The sequence below is a fragment of the Hippopotamus amphibius genome, chromosome 4, assembly GCF_030028045.1.
Source record: "Hippopotamus amphibius kiboko isolate mHipAmp2 chromosome 4, mHipAmp2.hap2, whole genome shotgun sequence".
Lineage (NCBI taxonomy): Eukaryota > Metazoa > Chordata > Mammalia > Artiodactyla > Hippopotamidae > Hippopotamus > Hippopotamus amphibius.
This window is the reverse complement of record NC_080189.1, coordinates 159,653,754-159,667,589: the sequence shown is the minus strand read 5'-3', so window position 1 is coordinate 159,667,589 and position 13,836 is coordinate 159,653,754. Positions and strand designations below refer to the sequence as shown.

Sequence of the window (13,836 nt, the reverse complement as noted above, 5' to 3'; positions counted from 1 at the left end):
ATCTGGGTTTGATTTCTGGCTCTTTTCACTTAACTACTGTGTGGTCTTAAATTACTTAAGCCTCAGTTTTCTTTCCTTTTTTTAAAATTTATTTATTTTATTTATTGGCTGCGTTGGGTCTTTGTTGCTGCTCGTGGGCTTTCTCTAGTTGCTGCAAGCAGGGGCTACTCTCTGTTGTGGTGCTCGGGCTTCTCATTGCAGTGGCTTCTCTAGTTGTGGAGCACGGAGGCACGTGGGCTTCAGTAATTGTGGCACGTGGGCTCAATAGTTGTGGCTCACGGGCTCTAGAGCACAGGCTCAGTAGTTGTGGTGCACGGACTTAGTTGCTCCGCGGCATGTGGGATCTTCCCGGCCCAGGGATCGCACCCGTGTCCCCTGCATTGGTGGGTGGATTCTTAACCACTGCGCCACCAGGGAAGCCCCAGCCTCAGTTTTCTTATTTCTAGAATGGGGGTGTTAATAATGGGATCTACCTCACAGAGTGGTAATCGGAGATTACATGAGATAACCCATGTAAAATACTTCACTTAGTGCTTGGCAAGTGCTTGGCCGATGTTAAGATCTCAATAAATAACAACTGTTATTATTTTTTACTTCATATTGTGTTCTTTTGGCCATAGTCTTTCCTCTGCATTAAATGCTAACCTTCCTATACCCTCTTCCACTCTAATCTTCTATTTTTTGTTTTCGTTTTGTTTCTCAAATCTATATGACAAAAAATTCTTGAGGAAATTTAAAAGTCAGATTGGAAATCAGATTATCCATAATTTCCCTGCTATCTGTTTTCATCTTTTTATAGGCCCTCTGCTCTTGTCCACGTGTCTCTATTATTTATGTAGTTCCTTCTGTTCATTTTTCATAATCAGTTCGAATGTCATCTCATGATGCCTTTCCTAATCCTCTAGGTAGAGTTAGTCATCTGTGCTTTGGGCTCCTTTCTCATTTTTATTACTAATTTAAAAAGATGTGGTTATTTGTATATGTATCTGTCACCTCTGCCACACACTGAACATCTTGAATTAAAAAGTCTGTTTATTCACCTTTAATTCCATGGCACCTAGTGCTTAGTAAGTACCAGTAAACATTTGTAGAATTAGACGAGTGGAACCTACCAAGGCTCCCCACCCTATTCCTGCTTGCCTGTAACTGCCAGATTCATATTTGTGACACTCCCTTGCTCAGAATATTCAGTGGCTTCCCATTGCCTGCAAAGTAAAGTCTAAATTCCTTAGCTGAGGATTTGGTATGTTCTACTATCTGTCCTCAGTTTGCCTTTCCAATTTTATTTTCTACTATAATCAGTGATCTGTTCACTGTCTCTTGAGGTTCCCCCGTCCCCTTTCTATATCCATGTCTTGATTCATATTATTTCTTTTTCCTGAAAAACACTCCTCTCCTGTGCCTAATTCCCCCTCTTCAGTACCCTCTTCAAATACCACCTCTTTCACAACGCCTTCTCTGATCATCCCAGCTGGAAGTAATCTCTCCCTGCTTTGAAATCTCAGAGCATGGAACTGTGGTGCTTGTCACATTTTAACTTTACAAAGGTAATTAAACAGACATGTATTTTTTCCTGTTTACTGCAGTCTTTTAAATGGCAGGTCTAAGAAGACTCATCTTTGCATGCTGTACTTAGAAGTAGCATTAAGCAATGGATAATTTCTGGAATGGCTAAATGAATGAATTAATATGTGAATAAATGGACTTCCTAAATAGCAGTCCTATGGGCTGCTTTGGAGGAGAAATGGGAGGTGGGTATGTGATACACAGCAGTGCTCCCGTCTGCAGATACCATTAGCCCAATTGTACCAAGTCCATTCAGGATGTATTTCTTGATGTCAGACATGTTCCAGGCTCAGTACGTGGCTTTAGGAATACAAAAGATAGTACGTACCTTCACCTATTCATGCTTCAGATAGCAAGGTGTTCCAGGGCTCTGGCCCTTGGTATTGGGTATGTAAGTCCTAGGTTACATCCTCAAACGAGGCATTGCTCACCATGCTGAAATCTGTCCCAGACTTACCTTATTAGACCCACCTTCGTTTTACTTTGCTTGGCTAACTTGTGCTCTGGGTGTTTTGGCCAATCAATTCCCATGGTTCAGCTTATTGTTTAAAAATTTCATTCTAGTTACATTTTAAACTTGCTTTATGTTTAATTTTTAACTTCATTAAATCCAGCTTTGCTGTGGAACTCAGAAGAATTGGTGCTGGGAGCTTTTACATTTCAATGTTTTCAGACTTTTTGGTAGACGTTTCTAGTCACCTCTGTCATTCCATTATTTTACACTGTTGGGAAATAAACTGTCATTTTATCCAGGTCATTCAATATTGATATTTCCTTAAGATTGAAAGACGGAAATAACAGTCAGGTGTCACCATGGAACTATTTAAGGAAAACAAGTCCACTTATTTGGAAATCTGATGTGATGCCTCCAAAACAATTATTTCTCACATGGGTCCTTTTTGTTCTGGTACACGTCTGCATTCCAGCCATTCTGAACTCTTTTTTTTAAATTTATTCAACACATCCAATTCTTGATTTTTTTTTTTTTTTGCGCGGGGGTGGGGGGCTATGTTGGGTCTTCGTTGCTGCGCAGGGGCTTTCTCTAGTTGTGGCGAGTGGGGGCTACTCTTCGTTGCAGGGTGCAGGCTTCTCTTGTTGAGCAGCACAGGCTCTAGGCACGCGGGTTTCAGTAGTTGCTGCATGTGGGCTCAGTAGTTGTGGCACATGGGCCCTGGAGCATGTAGGCTTCAATAGTTGCAGTGCACAGGCACAGTAGTTGTGGCTCTCAGGCTCTAGAGTACAGGCTCAGTAGTTGTGGCGCACAGGCTTAGTTGCTCTGCGGCATGTTGAATCTTCCTGGACCAGGGATCAAACCTGTGTCTCCTGCCTTGACAAGCAGATTCTTAACCACGGTGCCACCAGGGAAGTCCCCCATACTGAACTCTTAATGTTTGAAGTTCTCAGAATTCTCCTATGTCACTTCCCCAAGGTAATTCATATCTCTGATTCAGGACCCAGCTTATGCCTCTCATCCCTTAAAAAGCCTCCCACTCCCTTCCCACTTCCATCTTTTTCCTTCTAAAATGAGTTACTTGTCCTTTATGTCCATTCCTGTCATACCCTGTGCATAGTTCTGTCAGAGAACTTGCCACAATACATTATAGCTCTTGGTTTGTCTGTTTCTTCTAGTAAGATGAGATCTCCTGAAGAGCTGGGCCTGTATTTGAATTCTCTTTTATATCTAGAAGCTAGCTCAGTGTCTGGTACATATTAGACACTCAGTAATGCTTATTAATTAGACAATTCAATGCCAGCCTTCTGAGTTCATCTCAAGGATGGAAGCTGTTGGGGAGTGCTATTCAATTCTCTACTATTGGGCTAATGTTGTAAAAACATGCACCAATAATATTCTTACATAGTTACATATTTTATAATTGTAAACATAGCATTATTAAATATTGTTGTAAAAACATTAATTATAATCTTTTATGTAACCACCACACAGAATTCAGTTCCTCAGCAACTTCAGCCCTATAGGCAGTAATTCTACCAGTTGGCACTTAACTATTATAAAAGTGGATGAATCAGACAATGTACACTCAGAAAAAAGGTGGATCAGAGAGGAGTGAAGGATACAGAAGGGAGTGAGTTAGCAAATTGCCACATAGTTAGTTGCAAACTAGCACAAAGGTGAATGTGACTCACGAAGCCAGCTTGATTCAGAAAGGCTAAAATAGGAGCAAAGAGCGAAAGGCAACCAGCAGTGAAAGCAAGGATTCACAGGGATCGGGTGGACACGAGCAGGTGAGCACCCAGGTGGGGACCCAGGTCCTGTGGGGTTGTGGACTGTCAAGCTTTGGGTGGCATGGAAGAAGGGAACCCAGAGTGTGATGCTTTGGGGAGGCTGAGTGAGGAGGACTGGCATTTACTAAAGAGACAAAGATGCACTGAAAAGACCTTAGAAGGAGACGGGCACAGTGACCGACCCTAGCTAGTACCAAAGTCTCAAAAGAATTGAAGAGAGGACTTTGTTGGGAGTGAATAAGGAGATGGCAAGAGAGATTGAGACCAATTCTGAAAGGAGTGGATTTCAATATACTGTTATGTACTCTCCAGTCTATGTACGTTATTTTGAGTAGCGTATAAAACTTTTTATGTAATTGACACATTTGGAGAAACAGTCCATCCTTGGAAGTTTGGAATCATGATCTTCCAATGGGTGGGTAATTAATCTCCTTTTGGAAAGAAGTCAGCTATTATTTTCTTATTAAATGAGACCCAGTCCCTGAGTCACTGGATCACTGTTCATCCCTTCAGAGTATATATACAGCACCTACTATGTGCCAGTATTGTTCCAGTGCCAGGAACACATCGGTGAAAAGAACAGAGAAAAATACCTGCCCATATATAGCTCACAAAGGGTGAGGGCAGTTGGGAGCAGGGTAAGTATGAGGAAAAAACAACCAGAAGTAGTAAATTATATAGTGTATTAGAAGGTGAGAAGTGCTGTGGATAAAAATAAACAGGGAAGGAAGATAGAAGACGTACATGTGACCAGGTGGGTTGCAATTTTAAGTATAGTAGACAAGGAAGGATTTTCTGAGAAGGTGACATTTGAGCAAAGACTAACAGTGAATGAGCAAGCCACATAGGCTGGTGTCATGTAAAATAGGGCGCCTTTCTATATGCTCTAAGTTGTAAGGCTTTCTGATACCATCCTTAAAGTAGCTAATGTTAAAGAAAAATGAGATTGGAAGTGGTATTAGAAGGTAAGGGCTGAGAGCAGAAGGTTTGTTTTATGTGTTCATCCTTTGCTTTCTCTAGAATCTACTGTTTAGTTTTACACTGAACACCTGGTATGACTCTGCAGTTTTCACTTCCTGAAAACGGATACCTCATATGCATTTTTTGCCCCTTGAAATTCCTTTTGAAAGAGAAACAAATATTTGCTTAATGGAAATAGAAGCTGGAGAGGTTTTTTTTCAGAAACCACAATAATAGAGAAAATATGAGTAGCCCTGAAGAAGCTGCTGTGGAGTCAGTCACAGTGGTGGAAGCAGGCTGGTGACTGGAGAGCCCCTAAACATACTTCCTGAGAGTATGGAATATGGTTTGAACTTTGGACAAGGCAGCCATCTGTTAATACTCAGAATCTGAAAGGTGGTTTTTGTTTTCAGTTCTTTAGATTGATCTGCATGACCAGCCTGGTTTCTGTAAAAGAAGAATCTGCCAAAGGGAGTGATTTAAGATGTGAGTATGAATCTGTCCAGGCAGCTGCCCTGTTGCAGTGGTTGATTTCCTGAGTTGAGTTTCCTTTGTTTGAGATTCTTAGTTTTCCTTTCCTTAGTCAATAGCTCTCATTCTTAGCTATAGGATAGAAGTTCAGCCTTGAAAAGTGTTTTTAATAATTCTAACTCTGCCTTTGAGGTACTTCAGAACAACTCTAGTTATTTTAAATAGTTTTACATTCCAAATGCAATTAACTTTAATTCGCTTTATTTTATGTAATATGTCACCTGAGAAGGGAGGCATTTGATAAAACAAACTCTGGGAGATCAATAAACCTGAGAATGATTAAGGATCCTCAGTCTGTACTCCAAATATACCTAATAGATATACTTGGTATTCTGTTAGAGATAAAGGGACTGGGAAATGAGGACTTCGGAATTAGATCTTGTTTAACTAGTAACTATGACTTACACAAGAAGTTCAAAAGTGAAAGCTGGATCAGAATACCTAAAGCTGTTTTGAGCAAAGTACGTAGGGGCAGTTAAGGAAGCCTTAAATGTCAGAGGATAGATATGGCATTCTTCATTAATACCAGGCGAAAATATAGCCTATGCAGGAGACATTTTTCCGTGTCACCTTACTCTAGGTTTTCTGCGTTATTTGTATCCAACTTACGATGATACACAAATCCAAAACCAATAATGCTGAGCACTGTAAGTTTTTTGTCTTTGCTAAGGACACATGAAGAAATACAGGCAGTTACTTGCCATAACTCACCACTGACCTGCTTTATGACTTTCAACAAGTCATTGAGCCTTTCTGTCTTAATTTGCCCATCTGCTCTAAGTTCTTATGGAGATAACATGGCCTTAAACCTGTGAAGGATGTTTTAAAAACCATAATGGGGCTTCCTAGGTGGCGCAGTGGTTGAGAATCCGCCTGCCAATGCAGGGGACACGGGTTCAATCCCTGCTCCATGAAGATCCCACATGCCACAGAGCAACTAAGCCCATGTGCCACAACTACTGAGCCTGCACTTTAGAGCCCGTGAGGCACAACTGTTGAGCCCATGTGCTGCAACTACTGAAGCCCACGCGCCTAGAGCCTGTGCTCTGCAGCAAGAGAAGCCACGGCAATGAGGAAGTGTTTTTGAATTAAGTTGATTTATTTCTTGAAAATGTACTTGAACGTGCAAGCCACTGGCAATATTGTTGGTCACAGGTGACCTGATTTTTAAAGACTGTGAACACCCCAGTACCAGGAACTTTGTAACTTTTTTGTAACTTTACAACTTTAATTCAGAAATTGAAGCTGCTGTCTTATAAATCAAAAAGAAGAAATAGGGAATTCCGTGGCCGTCCAGTGGTTAGAACTCTGTGCTTCCACTTCAGGGGGCACGGGTTCCATCCCTGGTCAGGGAACTAAGATCATACAAGTCCCATGGTGCGGCCAAAAGAGAGAGAGAGAGAGAGAGAGAGAGAAAGAAAGAGAGAGCGTGAGAAAGAGGGAGGGAGTGTTAGTATATGATATAAAGACAAAATTGTCAAAATGGAAAGAAAAAATCAGACTCAACATTGGGAGCAGGGTGGCAGAGAGAGCCTTTGAGTATGTGAGATCCACCCTACAATTAAAAGCAAAGCATGAGAAAATATATTTTAAATCCCAATTTCCTTTTGTAACCAGATACCCTTCAGAAAAGGTGCTAAGAGCCTATGTCACCCTAGTCTAGCTTGTTGTGCTGGTTATTAGGAATAGAGAAGGAGCAGCTTGGGGAAATGGGTGGGATTTCTTCTTTTACAAGTGTAAACAAAAAGGCCAGCTGGTCTAACCTTGTGTGTCTTTGTCCTAAAAGCCACTGCAGGTGTGTTAGCAGCACTGCTTCTGTAACACAAGCCTAGACTCACTACATCTTGGAAGAGAATGGCCATTTCCCAGAAGGCAGCCTTTTTCATGCTGGTAGCATCCTGTGTTTGCAGCACTGCCTTCCACAGAGACCAGCAGACTTGGTTTGAGGGTGTCTTCCTGTCTTCCATGTGCCCCATCAATGTCAGTGCCAGCATCTTGTATGGAATTATGTTTGATGCAGGGAGCACTGGAACTCGGATTCATGTTTACACCTTTGTGCAGAAAATACCAGGTAAGTGCCCCTGGTACCCTCACCAGAGTCTGTAAATCCATACTTTAGCATCTCCTCCCAGAAACAAATATGCTGAGAGTGTGGGGTGTCAATTACAGAATCTTACAGCGACTGAATGTCTTTCTTCAGAGAATGCTTTGTGCTATAACTGAACACATATTTTTTAATCCAATGTGAAATTAAGAGAGATCTGAACTGCCTGTAATATGAAACCCACGTGTCCAAAAAGTATAGCTGTAGTTTGTCTCCCCTTTTCCCTAAAGGTGGTTAATACCACAGGGTCCAGAATATTGAGAGTGGTTTTGAGAAAAAGATCACTACCATCCTTAGGAAGGGAGATGAGGGGACCCTGAAGATAATGTTTTCTGAATATTCAGTGTTCTATCCTCAAGTTACACACAGAGTCTGAGGAGATGAGTAGAAGCTTGGTGTCCACCAGAGAAATGGCAGAGGGACCCTCAGTGATGACTTGTCCTCCTGTATCCCTCTACCCAGTGCTCCTGCAAAGCCATTCCTCACAGGTGGGATGACTTGGAATAGCTTGGGGAAATAGCAGGTTAATGTAATACAGACCCCAGAATCAGAAACAGATTAACTTTTGATAATCAGCCATCTCTCTTCTGTTTTGCTCCATGGACAACATAGGGCAGCTTCCGGTTCTGGAAGGGGAAATTTTTGAGTCTGTGAAGCCAGGACTTTCTGCTTTTGTAGATCAACCTAAGCAGGTGAGTTTTTTACAATGAGATGTTTAGATTCTCAAATGCCTTGATAACTTTACCACACCGCTGCTGTTAAATATCTCATGCTGTTCACTACTGATACTGAGGTCATATGTGAGATCAGTTTTCTGTCCTCAGCTAATCTCCTGGATAACAGTAATTGTACACCCTGGGCTCACCAGGGCTTAGGTAGAAGGAGATGTGAAAATAGATTGTGGCCATGCAGGGATAACACCATCTTTCAAGCAATTGCGCTCTTTGTATTTACTGTTTAAAATTTTGATTTGAAGTCGTCAACTGCATCAATTAATGTAGATGCAGAAAATGGCTGTGAAGTTCTATAAGGTAGGAGGTATACCCTTGGCAATTGAGGGAATGTAGATCCAGTGAACTCCATTTCAGAGTGCCCTTATGCAGCACAGAACCATGCTTATATTCTAGAAATTGGGCAAAACCAATCACAACAAAAATCTTCAGTGATAGAAGATGAATGTAGAGTTCTGTCATAACTGTATTTCACATCTGAGCTCTCACAGCAAACAACACCCCGTGTCAGAGCCCACTCATATAAAATGGAATAAGGCAGTATGTTGAATTTCGGTAGCATATATAAAGGTATTGTTCAGTGTTACAAGTGTAATCATTAACCAAAGGAAAACCTGATGTTAAAAATGGCTTGAACTTGAAGAACTGAGAGGATGTTTATTTTCTCAGCTTGCTGTTAGGAAATGGCAAATGTGCTAGAACATCAGGAGCTGTTGAAAGCACTATATTATTAGAAACAGATTTGACATTTGGAGAATAAAATTGTGGTTGCTAATAATTATAATGATTAAGAGGCAGTGTGTTGTTAGAACAGATGTTTACTCAGAGAAACAGTGGATTTAAAATAATGGTTTTTAACTTATAATTTGAACAGCTGCTGTGTACCATGCATGTAGGTGTAATATAAAAATGAACCTGATGTGTTCTGTCCTTGCAGCAGTCATAAAAGGTGTAGCATAATAACAGCTGCAGCTGGCATTTGTGTGACAGCTCCATACAGTCTGCCTCATCTAATGCACACAGCAGTTTTGTGTGACGGTATCTTCATCTCACAGCTGAGGACACCAAGCCCCAGGAGGGCCAGGTGACCTATGTTAGGCCACAGGGCTAGCGAGCAAGTCTTCTAACTCCAAGCCTTGTTTTCTACACTGTACCAACTTTCTGGCCTGAAGCTAATTTTTTAAAAATATGTTTATATTAATGAATGAATACGGAAGTCTTTAATATCAGATATGATTTTTCTTTTTTTATAGATTGATTGATTGATTGATTGGCTCTGTTAGGTCTTCATTGCTGCACACGGGCTTTCTCTAGTTGTGGCGAGCAGGGGGCTTCTCTTCATTGTGGTGCACGGGCTCCTCATTACAGTAGCTTCTCTTGTTGTGGAGCACAGGCTCTAGGCATGTGGGCTTCAGTAGTTGCGGCACACAGGCTCAGTAGTTGTGGCTCACATGCTTAGTTGCTCCGAGGTATGTGGGATCTTCCTGGAGTAGGGATCAAACCTGTGTCCCCTGCATTGGCAGGGGAATGCTTAACTACTGTGCCACCTGGGAAGTCCCTTCTTTTTCCTTTTTTTCTTTTTCTTGCCACGCCACACGGCTTGCGGGATCTTGGTTCCCCGACTGGGGAGCTGAAACCCGACTGGGGAGCTGAAACCCTAACTGGGCCACAGCAGCAAGAGTGCCGAATCCTAACCACTAGAAAACCAGGGAACTCCCCCATGAAGCTAATTTTTATATGAGACACAAAATAATAATTTAAATGACCACACTGTAAAAGAGTCATTTTTATTATAACTTAATCAAAATGAAAATGGCTGCTTCTTCTTCAAAGAAGCCTGCTTCTCTAAGTTTCTGCTCTACAGAGCAGAGAAGGGTTGGAGCCGTCTGCCACCTCACTCTTGGTTCTCTCCCAGAGCATGCTGAGGGATTAAACAAGCTGCACTAAAGGAACAGTTCACCGGATACGTGAATCATCTCTTTTGAAGGGTGCTGAGACAGTTCAAGAACTCTTAGAGGTGGCCAAAGACTCAGTCCCTCGAAGTCACTGGAAGAGAACACCAGTGGTCCTGAAGGCAACAGCGGGACTGCGCTTACTGCCAGAAGAGAAATCCCAGGCTCTGCTCTTTGAGGTAGTTTTTGTTTTTTGCAAGAAACCAATAATGACTTGCCTAGTTCCTTCTCTAGTTTCTTAGGGAAAAGGAGTGAATTCTGTTAGACTGGGGAAGATGAAGAGTGTAGTTTCCTAAGCGTTATAGAATACAGTCAAAATATGGAAATTTGTTTTATTGCCTTAGGGAGTCCAGATTTCTTTCTTTTTTTGCCAGGTAAAAGAGATCTTCAAGAAGTCACCTTTCCTGGTACCAGATGACAGTGTTAGCATCATGGATGGATCCTATGAAGGTGGGAGAGTTGTTGATGTATGTTATAGGGGGAGAGAGGGTCAGGGTTAAAAGATCTTATTAAGGGAACTGGAAACAGGGATGGGGTGCTGAAGAAAAAGGAACTAATTAAGGAGAACAAATAAGGAGAACAGATAAGCAAGAGGAAGGTGATAGCAGGAAATGGAAAGATGGGGAGAGGGAAATGTATGCTTTAGCCACGAAATTTAGAGAGAAAAAGAACAAAGATGGGGCCAGGGAAGAGGGGAAGAAATGCTCTGGATTTCATCTTTGTCTTTCTCTCCTTTTTTAGGCATATTAGCTTGGGTTACTGTGAATTTTCTGACAGGTAATACAATCTCAAGTTTATCTAAGACCTTACCTGGGTTTCACACGTGGTCAGGGAGCAGAAATACCTTTATTTGTTTGTATTGTTCTTTCTTTGGTTTAATAAAAAGGAGGGTGGGGAGGAAAGACAGGATGTTGCAGCGAGGGTCCTTTTAGGTTAGCATTTGCGGGCAGCCTTTGGGGCTGGGGACTGGTGTCGTATTTACAGAATTCCTCCTGTATATGACAAGAGCCAGAGAGAAATTGCACACACAGGAGTGTTGGGCTGTCCAGGAAGCAGAAGATGTTCAGAGCTGACTCTCATTCACAGGTCAGCTGCATGGCCACAGCCAGGAGACCGTGGGGACCCTGGACCTGGGGGGGGCCTCCACCCAAATCACGTTCCTGCCCCAGTTTGAGGTGAGTCAGATGCATACAAAGGTCTGGTTACCAGCCCACTTGGCAGGCATGTCATGGTGCTAAGAAAGTGGTGCCCCATTTCAGACAGCAGCTCCACCACAAAGGCTGAGTAGAGTCAATTAATGACCAACTGAACTTACTGTTCAGAGTACCTTTGATTCATCAAGCCTTGTGAGATTAGCAGTTTTTAATCTGTCTCCTTCATCTCTGATTTTTTGCGAGAAGGGATGGGGATGTTGGTAATAGCATCTTCAGATAATTGTGGATCCTGAATAGTCTTTTTGCTTTTTCTGTTTTGCAGAAAACCCTGGAACAAACCCCTAGGGGCTACCTCACTTCCTTTGAGATGTTTAACAGCACTTACAAGCTCTATACACATAGGTAAGGAGGGGGACATGGAGGAATAATAATATTTCACATTGTATGATTCGCCTAACTTTTCAAAGCATTTTCACATCTATTATTGCATCTGACCAGCCTTACAAAGTCTTTGCCGGTCCCTGAAGGCCTGTTAACTGAAATCCAAGCCACTTATCAAAGCCTAAGGGACCCAAGAGGTTTCTCCATTCTTGGCCTCAAAAACATATAGTAGTAATAAAGTAAAAAGTAATATAAGATTTTTGAAAAGTAATGTAAAGGAGTAAATGATAAGTAATATAAAAGTAACATGAGTCAAGTTTTCTCCAGAGAGAGGATACTCAGAGAAGTTTCAGCTAAATCTTTGTGTCAGCTCCTTTTAAGCTGACCTTCAGATGTTCAAAATCCAGCCTAGAATTTGATCACAGTTGGGCTGGTAAGATAATGAGTGCTTTTCTGGGGATGGTTCCCAGGTTGGGACCCTGAGAAGTGTCACTGTCTCTGGCCTTTAAATCATAGCTGTGGAGAGTTCTTACTGCATGGCCTTGATCTGAACTGTGCAGGAATTGCTGCTTGTTGTCCACATGAAATGAATGGAGCACAGAGAACAAGGTTTTCCTCCCTCGAGAGGGAGACAGAGAAACCATGTTACTTTTGGAAGAGGGAGTTGTAGGCTAGAGAATTCAGGACCACATGAAATTAGTCAATCCTGTGTTTTACAGTTACTTGGGATTTGGATTGAAAGCTGCAAGACTAGCCACCCTGGGAGCCCTGGAAACGGAAGGTGCGTCTGGGTACCTGTGCTGGTTGGGGTATGGTGAGAGTGACGCCAATACTCAGCTTGCCTTTTCCCCACCTTGGCAGTGATTCTGTGGCAGAAAGGGTTATGCTGAAGTAGGAGGCATATTTTGTATAATAGACACAATAATGGCAAATCCCTTATCTACTTTATGAGGTCAGATGTTTTGGTGTATATTATTAGCCATTTCCAGCATAAAGTCTCTTGGTATAGGGGGAACGGTCTGTGGCTGGGAGGCTGAAGTGTCTGCAGAAATTCAAGACTCAAGGATTAAATTTGTCAGGAGCTTGCTCAAGCCCTTCGTTTTACGTGGGAGGTGCAGGCAGCAGCAGTCCACTTGCATGGTGGAATAACTGAACAATTCCATTCCTTTCTTCATAGGCGGTAGAGGGGTAAAGAGCTCAGCTCTTGGGGTCAGGCAGAACTAGGGTCAGTCCCAGTCTCGTGATTCGGGGCCAGTTAGCTAACCTTTTTGTGCCCCTTTCCTCACCTTAAAGAGATTTTGCATTTAATTTAATTTGTATGGCTCGTGGTTCACAGTAAACTATTATTGTGATGATTATATAGCATTTCCGAGTTTACATTTTTAAGTGTATTTTATTTAAGCCTCACAACAGCCAATGAGAAAAGTAGAACAGTATGTTTTTCCCTTTTTTTAGAAAGGAGGGACCTTATTCCATTGTAGGTTTTAGATCTGAGATGTGATGAAAGCCATTGACCCCTCTGCCAAATGGACATATGCATGAAAGTTTGCCTGTAGTTTCAGGGGGTTCATCAACCCCACAAAGCCCATCTGTGAACCCTGAGTTAAGAATTCCCATTATAGGATGCAGTCGTGGAATTAATTTCATACGATTTTAAGGCCCAGCCACCTTGATAATTCCTTTCAACTTTACTGACTTCTTCTTGCCTTCCTGTCTCCTTCTCTCTCACACCCTTGTCTCTTACTTTGTGGTCTGGTTTCTTTCAGGAATTGATGGACACACTTTCCGAAGTGCCTGTCTACCGAGGTGGTTGGAAGCAGAGTGGATCTTTGGGGGTGTGAAGTACCAGTATGGTGGTAACCAAGAAGGCAAGTGACATTTTTTCACTGGTTGAAATTACTTTTAGAGTAGAAGTCTGGAAAAGTCCCATGGGAAACTTTTTCCAGAGCTCAAGAGAAGCTAGTCTTTTCCAAGAACTAATTCCAAATAGATGTTGGTGTGCCTCCAAGGAGTAGTGTGAAGTGACAGAGAACAAGGCAGCTGTCACTCTGTTCAGCTCTTTCCCTGCCCAAGTCTTGTGGGTCCATTAGAAACCGCTTCTTACCCTGGGTCTGATGTATTAAGGGTCTCTGCCCTCAGCAGGGTGAAACTGTTTCAGATTCAATTAATGTTTAGCTATCTCAGTTACAGAATTGAGACGATAGGAAGAATAA

General features: G+C 42.1%; 1 protein-coding gene across 10 annotated transcripts in view; it reads left to right on the top strand.

Moving 5' to 3' along the window:
* The window catches only part of ENTPD5 (ectonucleoside triphosphate diphosphohydrolase 5 (inactive)), a 34,531-nt gene that overhangs the window by 11,843 nt on the left and 8,852 nt on the right, over window positions 1-13,836 (top strand). For 9 of the 10 annotated variants that reach the window (XM_057733847.1, XM_057733841.1, XM_057733843.1 and 6 more), the window contains 10 exons: window positions 5,184-5,256; window positions 7,088-7,372; window positions 8,018-8,097; window positions 10,124-10,267; window positions 10,463-10,538; window positions 10,830-10,865; window positions 11,175-11,263; window positions 11,565-11,644; window positions 12,343-12,404; window positions 13,390-13,491. In XM_057733847.1, the coding sequence (XP_057589830.1) occupies window positions 7,156-7,372; window positions 8,018-8,097; window positions 10,124-10,267; window positions 10,463-10,538; window positions 10,830-10,865; window positions 11,175-11,263; window positions 11,565-11,644; window positions 12,343-12,404; window positions 13,390-13,491 (886 nt within the window). In that variant the 5' untranslated portion in view covers window positions 5,184-5,256; window positions 7,088-7,155. Of the gene's footprint in view, window positions 1-3,743; window positions 3,811-5,183; window positions 5,257-7,087; window positions 7,373-8,017; window positions 8,098-10,123; window positions 10,268-10,462; window positions 10,539-10,829; window positions 10,866-11,174; window positions 11,264-11,564; window positions 11,645-12,342; window positions 12,405-13,389; window positions 13,492-13,836 lie in introns of those variants that run through there. The other variant, XM_057733848.1, reaches the window with a different exon arrangement.